This window comes from Thunnus thynnus, chromosome 20 (assembly GCF_963924715.1).
Source record: "Thunnus thynnus chromosome 20, fThuThy2.1, whole genome shotgun sequence".
In the NCBI taxonomy this organism is placed as follows: Eukaryota; Metazoa; Chordata; class Actinopteri; order Scombriformes; family Scombridae; genus Thunnus; species Thunnus thynnus.
In genome coordinates, this window is record NC_089536.1 from 22,871,496 (window position 1) to 22,879,641 (window position 8,146).

At 41.4% G+C, this 8,146-nt stretch overlaps 1 protein-coding gene across 1 annotated transcript; it reads right to left on the reverse strand.

Annotated features, from left to right (window-relative positions):
* Window positions 1-714: 714 nt before the first annotated feature.
* Window positions 715-6,140, reverse strand: wbp2 (WW domain binding protein 2). Its single transcript, XM_067575541.1, has 8 exons — window positions 5,921-6,140; window positions 4,718-4,826; window positions 4,358-4,493; window positions 4,136-4,228; window positions 3,892-4,038; window positions 3,679-3,801; window positions 2,813-2,889; window positions 715-2,087 (listed from the first exon to the last, which is right to left on the reverse strand). The coding sequence occupies exons 1-8, from the start codon at window positions 5,977-5,979 to the stop codon at window positions 2,040-2,042; spliced, it is 792 nt and encodes a 263-aa protein (XP_067431642.1). The 5' UTR covers window positions 5,980-6,140; the 3' UTR covers window positions 715-2,039.
* Between the last annotated feature and the right edge of the window lie 2,006 nt (window positions 6,141-8,146).

An 8,146-nucleotide genomic window follows, 5' to 3' on the forward strand; every position in this document is an offset into this window, starting at 1 on the left:
TGTGTGTTACATACACTACAGGATATAGTGAACATAATTCATTATTATCAGACGGCGTTCTGTTAAACAACAGCCCCCACACACTGTCGTACCACAAGCAGTGCAGGTGAAACCAAGCTGTCACGGGGCTGCTGAGAATACAGAACTGAAAACGGAGCCATTTTTTATCATGTTGGGATCTTAGCATGAGTGCACAAACAAACAGACTGTACAGTCCACAAAATCTGTGATGCTGACAGTGTTGTGATGGAATCTGCTGTACTGTACATGTTTTAAAAGGGCCTTTTGCGTTTATGATTTACCTTTTTTTTTATTATTATTATTATTATGAGCACTTAAAAAGCATAGCTGTGACTTTGGAATGTTGAGGTACTGGAGGCTCAGGACATCATGCATCAGTCTTTGGGAAACTGCTGTGGATTTGCACAAGTTGTCCGAAAGCGCAGACTACTGACTGAGTAATGGAGAAGGGGGGAAAAAAAGCACATTTACAGGCTGTTGAGGCCTAAATGACATTAAAAAAACAAACCCCCCCTCCTTCTGCTGACTCTGGAATATGTTTATGTCAGTTATGCTAATGCACTGTGCTGTGTTCGAGGTGGACATTGAATACCCATCAACATGTGATAGAGCAATATTCTGTAGAAATAAAGACAGACAGTTCTGTTTCACATGAGATCCATTTAATAAAATCCAATCCAATGCATACATGCATCAGTTGAGATCATGCTTTGTTTTTTTTTTTTCTTGAGCCGTTTTACATAAATTATTCAATAAATTAGTTTGAAATAAATACAGAGCTTTATTATTATAATTATTATTATACACAGAGCCATGACAGAGCAAACAGGAGCCCGATGCATAGCATTCTGAAAGTGCAAAGAATCAGCCACGGATGTGCCACAGATACAGTATATAGATTAGTGACCATAGAGGAAGGAAGAGAAGAGGCTCAGATACTGAGGAGCTCAGATCAGATTCTAAGACCGACCTCAAACTGGAGAGTTAAGATCACGACCACAGAAAGTAGAAACGGTGAGAATCACTCTAATGCTCTTGTTTGTTCCTATAGTAGTTAGGTTTTTTAAAATGTACATCAGAAGAATGAAAGATGGAAGCAGGCAGGCGGTGAGTCCGGAGTCTGACAATGTGTTTTCTCGAACGTTCGGAGGCATGACAAAACAGGAAGTGACATCATTGGGTGACTGCTCTGCTCTTGCACATTATAAAAGATAATCCCTCCTGGCAGTACGTCCCTCCAGGCCCTGGCCACCCTCTCACTCTCTGCTCTAATCCAGGATCAGGGATCCACTGCTGGGGCTCTAATCTTTGTGGCCCTCTCATCCAACAAATATGTCAAAGCAGACCAGACCACCCTGCAGGCAGCTCTCTTTACAAAAGCGTTTTCTTCTCTAGGTTAGTGTTCTTGAGAAAATATCTCATTTCCAAAAGTCTATGTATTAAAAGCCTGTACACACAAATGATAGAAAAATAAAAGACTGCATTTCGCTTGCCTCTGGATTGGTTAGCAAAGTAATCACTCGATTCAGTCTAGGGTTGATAGTTGTAGAAAATTATAAGTGAGCATCACAGCGTAGCTAAAATCTACAGTTTAGGGTGGCAGTATGACTCTTGGGACATTTGCAAGGCAATAAATGCTAAAATAGCTAGTCAGGCTACAAAGTTTTTGTCAATTACACTGAAAAAAAGCCTCCCAAACCTGACAACTTTGGCCTGAACAATCTTTATCTCTCTAAAAGGATTGCTACCAATACTTTTAATTTCCATCAAGTAAAGGTGCTTCTGAGGAGAATGAGGCGGATTACATTATATGAATTATTAAAAGGAAATGTGCTGAGGTGGGGAAGCGATGGAATGAGATAAGGAATGACTTGGAAGGGGTCAAGGAAGACCAAAAAAATGAGGGACTGATGTTGAAAAAGAAAGCTTCAGCCTTCTTGATGTCCAGTTAGTAGAAGGAGAGAAGAGGTGATCCATAGGATGTGGGCTGAAGACATGATGGTGAGAGAAAAGCAGGTCTACTGGTTCTTCTTGTCTTCTGGAGGGGAGTAGGGAGGAGGCTTGTCCTGGGGAGGAAAGGAGAGACAACAGCACTGTACAGTGATCTATTCAGAGCACAATGAAGGCCTTTCTAATCTACGTTCATAGCATCCACAGAGACCCAGGCTCTGGCAAACCAACAGTTTTTAATTATGAACATAGTTGCACTGTATGCCATCACAGGCTGTAGGTCACACACTCCCTTTAAAATTTTATTACAGTGGAATAACTGCAATGTTTTGAGCCAAATGGGCTCTTTTGTCTGGTACAGAAGAATTCTAAGGCTGCAACTAACGATTATTTAAATTGTTGGCTAATCTGTTGGATTACTTTCTTGATTAATCAATTAGTCGTCTGGTCTATAAAAGGTGAGAGTTTCCCCTGCGTTTAGCTGTCATTTATAGTTGCACTACTCTCCTCTACTCTCTGTGTTTCACCTCGGGCAGGGCCGGGCCCGCACACACAGCGGAGCAGAGGAGAGACAGTGAACCAGGAGAGGTACTCAAGTTGATGACAATTACACTCGATCTGTTACTGTAAGTGTAATAAAAGCTGCATGAGTAAAAAGCCAAGAAGTAGTAAAGTAATTTAATCTGTGCAAAGGATGAACAGACAATGGGGGGGGGGGGGTGGGCACAGACCAGAAACTACTCATTGAATTTACGGAAAATGTGCTATGTCGGGATACGTGTCGTTATCAAGATATCAACCCAACACTGGATCTATAGCAGAGACATGGAGGGCAGCTTACCTGTGGCAGGTACACATGTGTAGGAGGCAGCGTGGCACAGCTGGCGCTCGCTGCTGCCTCGGCTGCTTTGGCCTCCGCTGGGACAGAGACAGGCAGCGAGAGAAGGAAGGGGGATATTAATTAAACATGGTTTTACAATGAATCTCCGAGATATATGAGATGACAGGAGCAAATCAAGCCTGAGGGATGATGGGAGGCAGAATGAGGAGGGAAAAAGAGAATGTAACCAGAATAAGACCTGAGAGCGAGAGAGCTCGGCAGTCAGAAGAGGAGGCAGAGAGAGAGAGGCAGTGAAGCAGCGATGGAATAAGTGAGAGAATGAGTTGGGAACTTTTTTTTGGGGAACTTTTGTCTATTTTGTAAGCATGTAAACCTGTTAATATAAAAGGATTTGTTAGCAGGGCTGGGTGATGCGGTTGGAATCAATGTCACAATAGAATCTGACAAAGTACAATTTAACTCAATGTCCACTTATTATATTTTTCTAGAGCTTTCAACTACATCTCACGGTCTTCATCAGCAGATGGGAGTTTGCTCACAGTAACTGGATTTACTTAGTCATGTCCATAACCTCAGTCCATTTGTCATGGAGTTTGCTGAGTTATTCTGTTGACAAAGACCATGAAAGGTGGATGAAAGCTCATCATGTAAAAATAGATTTTATATAAGAAGATATTTTAAAAATATTTATTGTAAAAGCCTAATTCAGTCCCAAAGGTTGCTAAAGCCAACTCAAAGCCATCACTTCTTCCTTTCAACATTTTCATTTTTATTTAGGCTGATCATTGCAGTTACACCTGGAGTGAACTGGAACTATCACCAGCAAGCTGCAAATCAGTCAGAGCCTCTCTGCCGGAGAGACTCACCTGCTGCTGTGGAGGGGAGGTCTGGGTCATGTGGGGGCTGCTGGCCCAAAGGAGCAGAATACGGAGGTGGAGGTATGTAACCAGCAGAGGCATCGAACGCTGGAGGGTTGGGGTAGAATCCACCTGGATAGTGGGAACACACAGATTAGACAGACTTGAAGCAGTTTTCTCATCAGGGGAAATCAAGACTGCTGCGTATATTACAACCTCTACCTGGAGGAGGAGGGTTGGAGTAGGAGTAGCCAGGTGGAGGTCCAGCAGGGTACATCCCGTTGGCCGGGGGAGGAGGGTAAGCGTAGGCCCCGTTGGCCATGTAGGGGCATCCGCCAAACCCAGGAGTGACTGGCTGACCTCTGGATGCTGCAAGACACAAAGCAGGAGGAGAAGGCAAAAGATGAAGAAACAATGGAGGAAAATTAGAATTAATGATGCTGTTAGCGTTGCTTAGTAGCCGTACCCTGAGCAGCAACCTGCAGCATGTACTGGCCAAACTCTATGGCTCCTCCGGCAGCAAAGACAAGCTTGAAACTAGCACTGCCCTCCCAGCCACCTAGCAGAAAGACAACACAAGGAGGAAAACACCATAATTACCATTTAGCAAATATTGAACAGTCTCAGAATATGTTGAAACAATGACAATAACTACACAACTCAACTGCAGGTACACACACACACCTACCTCCAGGCTCTGCAGTGATGGTGCCTTTGATGTAATTAGCTCCAAGTACAGGTTGTTTGACCTCACAGCCCTTCATCAAGTAGAACGGCATCATAAAGGACTGCAGTGCATCCCGACCTTTAGCCAGAAAGATCACCTGAGAGAAAAAGAAGAGCAACTAGCACTCACGACACAGTTTCAACGTTCCCCTGCTATTTGTTAACACTTGGAGATGTGGGAACACAAGGTCCCAAATTAAAACCTAATCCTAACAGCAAACACTACATCTTGTTGTTCACTTGATGTCAATAGTGACAGCGATATGTCAGAATGAGGCAGGGGCTACATGAAGAATCAAACATTTGGGTTCTTGTCTCTCACCCTGTACGGAGTTAGGTAGATGCTGCCCTTCTTGCTCTTTCTGAAGGCTTCAGGCAGACTGTCAGCATCACAGAAAACCAGCTCCACATTATCATAGTTCATCAACACACTGGGGACAGAAATAAAACACAAGAATACAATCAGCTGATCACATGACATCACAGTTTGATCGGAGAAGAGACATTTTCTGTTAGGTACATTTCTGTTCCATCATATTGCATTTTCAATGTACAAGACATAAAAAATGACATTATTTAAATGGAATTTTGTATGACTTAAACCGAAGTTTCATAATATTTACTTTAAAGCTTAAAAATGACATTATGAGGGTAATTGTGCAACTGTCCAGTTACCAAACATGGCCTCTCACTTGCTTTCAGTAAATATAGTAAAAGGATTAGGGTTACACGCCATCCAATGACAGAGCTCACTGTTGGTTCTGGGTTAGCTGTAATGGGTTTAGCATTACACTTCAGTATGTTCGAGAAAAATCCGCCTGTACTGTTAATTCATGTAAACCGCAGTGACTTGGTCTGTCTGGATTTGACAAGACCGAACAATCGTTGTAACAGAGCAGGCCAGAGTGCAGATGGTGAAGACAGTAATGACAGCAATGCTGCAGCACGGTGTTACTGTAAACTACAACATCATTCAATACCGTTTCACCTTCGATACGTCTGTTTCAATATAACGTTTTAAAATCAAGTAAACATTTATGTAATCACATGTGAAGCCTGCTATGGTTGACTGTAGTGGTGATATAGCAGGTTGGAGGCCATGTTCGGGCTGCGAGTCCGAGACCCGGTTCCGTGAGCTGCAAAGCGAATGTCCCATTAAGAAGCGCGGCGTTAAAACAATTCATGTAGCCTCGCTTGTCAGCTAGCTTTTAACTGTATATCTGGTGTTGTTTAGCACAGATTAGGAGCCACTCTTCAATTCGGCTTAGGTGTGATGTTACCATAGAGCACGCTGTTAAAATAAAAATGTCAAGTAACGCTATAACTAATGCTTGCTTCACGGTGGAAGTTAGTCAACTGTGAGACGGTGCTTTAGGTTGTCGTATTTGCGGGTGTTCCAAATAGCAAAGCCACAGTTTAATTGTGTTTATTTAACGGGAGTTTGGTGATACGTTTTCCCCACAGGAGAGAGAAGAAAACACTTGTCAGAGTCGGCTAGCTGGCCCGTTACACCCGTTAACGTTACCTTTCGCTGTTGTTGATGATGACTCCGCCGGACTCAGAGTGGTTCTGGTTTAGAGTCATGTCGACGGCCCTCCTCACTCTCCAGCAGCAAAACAGATGAAAGCTTTAGTTGCTGTATCAGAAACCTATCTGCAGGCCTGTCTCCAGCCTCGGCAGCCGTTGTCTCTGTGCTGATAACGGTTGTTGTGATGTTGCACCTGCTACTTCCGCCATACGTGTCAAACGCCCACAACGTGATGTCATAGCATCTTAAATAAATAAATAAATTTGAGACTAAAAAATGCTCTACCGGCATTGTGTTTCATTAACAAACATAACCTCGTTCCTGACATTTTTTTTTAATCTAGAACAAGATATATATTTTGTATAAAAATAAATTATTTTTTTCCAAAAGTAGTTTAGTAATGATATTTTATTGTTAAAGTCACCCTTCACTCAAAAACATGTTTTTGTTTTTTTTTTATTTCCTACAGTTGAAGGTTTGAGCTTCATTGTGCAGAATGATGTATGTGCAGTTTGACACAAGAAGGCTGTTTTCACATTCATCTACTGAAAGTGGAAAGTTTCTCTGAGCTCACTGAAAATCTGATAAAGTGGCATGATTGGTGACATCACAACTTCTTTGGAATCCTGGTGAAATATACAATTTATGCGAGTGTGATGTGCAAACCTGAAGCCTCCAGTAAACGCTGAGAATGGACATTACAGTGAAGTATGAAGACATCTTGTGTCCAGCAGGAAAACTTCTGAAAAGAATTACATTTTCATATTCAGCAATTCTGGATTTTTTTAATGAGGGAGAATGAGTAGATGTAAATTTAAGGATTTTAACAAGATAGTTGAACTTTTTTTGTGAAAAAGACATATCAGACACACATTATTATTCAAAGTAGAGCATTTTATATTCATCTTAAAACATGTCTGGAGGAGATCTTTAAGTCAGTTATTCAACCAACATGGTCAACTCTATAATTATGTTGAATTTATTCAACACTATGAAATTCGTGTTTCACCAAAGGATTTCTCAGTTGTCTTTCATGTTGTCCCCTCAGGTATTGTTTCATTTTTTAAGGTTTTAAGGGAAATGGCAATCACCCCATACTGTTAGATGCAACTGAAACAACTGGCAAACTAAGAATAAAAATAAGGCAGTTTGTCAACTTTTTCAAAAAGACATCATAAGTACTTCCTCTGCCTTATCATATTGGCCCACATTTGTTGGAGATATTTCTAGGGAAAGAGTTTTGCTGCATACGTTTTTGGACCAGCGCTTCTCACAATGAGTCAAGGAAAGAAGAGTGGTCAGGTTGCATAAGTACCCGCATGCTTGTGAAAGATGCAACAACATGCAGCAAATTCGTAGTGTGGGTTGGCACACAATAGTGAAGGTCTTTGTCTGTCTGGTCCTCGCTGTCTCTCTCTGTCTCTGACACAACACACACACAGTCCCACGCACAAAGTAGGACAGAATGGAATCACCAGTATTTGTGCAAACGATAAAAAAAATACAGTACCAATGAAGTTGTCTAACTGTGGTATTTCACTAAATGTGGTAACTCTTCACTTCCATGTGGTAATACACAGAAAGCAGTTTAACCAGTGCCATAGTCTACATGTCCACATGTATGACATCATACTGGACCTGAGACTTATAGCACAATTAATTTTGCACTGGGGATATTGATAAGTTGAATAGTATATTACTTCTTATGTTTTCAGGCCTACACATGTATATATAATATCTGTGGCCTTATACAGACATGTTTATGTCACTCATGTCTGGCTCATACTGTGTATATTTGTTGTTACATACTTTTTTCAAATGGCATGGGATTTCATTTTTGATTTAAAGCATTACATTAATGTAAGAATGAAAAACATATCAGGTACAAACAAAGTGAAATGAATGATGCGTGAACAAGTTTGGATTACAAAACGGGCAAAACGCGCAACTCCCGCTGGGCCCTTGGGATTCCTAAAAGTCCAAGATTCACTGCATGTCAACTGGTTTCAGTAGTTTGATTAACTGCAGTTTTGTGGAGAATTTTGCGCCACCAAAGTTCAATATCAACTAAGGCAAGTCCTGCATTATTAGCTGATTTTGTGATCATGTCTTGTAGAGGCTCCCTGAGTCAAAATGCCATTTTAAGCCCTTGATTATATCAGTTTGTATTGTACTCGCATGGTGCATACTGTATTTCTACATTAAGTTGTGTTTAATGGTATA

Excerpts from the sequence above, each read along its gene's own strand:
- wbp2 (XM_067575541.1), bottom strand. The coding sequence starts at position 5,979 with ATGACTCTAAACCAGAACCACTCTGAGTCCGGCGGAGTCATCATCAAC. Across the intron at positions 4,494-4,717 it reads TCTACCTAACTCCGTACAGG|GTGATCTTTCTGGCTAAAGG; the intron begins GTGAGAGACAAG and ends TTTTTCTCTCAG. Across the intron at positions 3,802-3,891 it reads CTCCAACCCTCCTCCTCCAG|GTGGATTCTACCCCAACCCT; the intron begins GTAGAGGTTGTA and ends CCCACTATCCAG.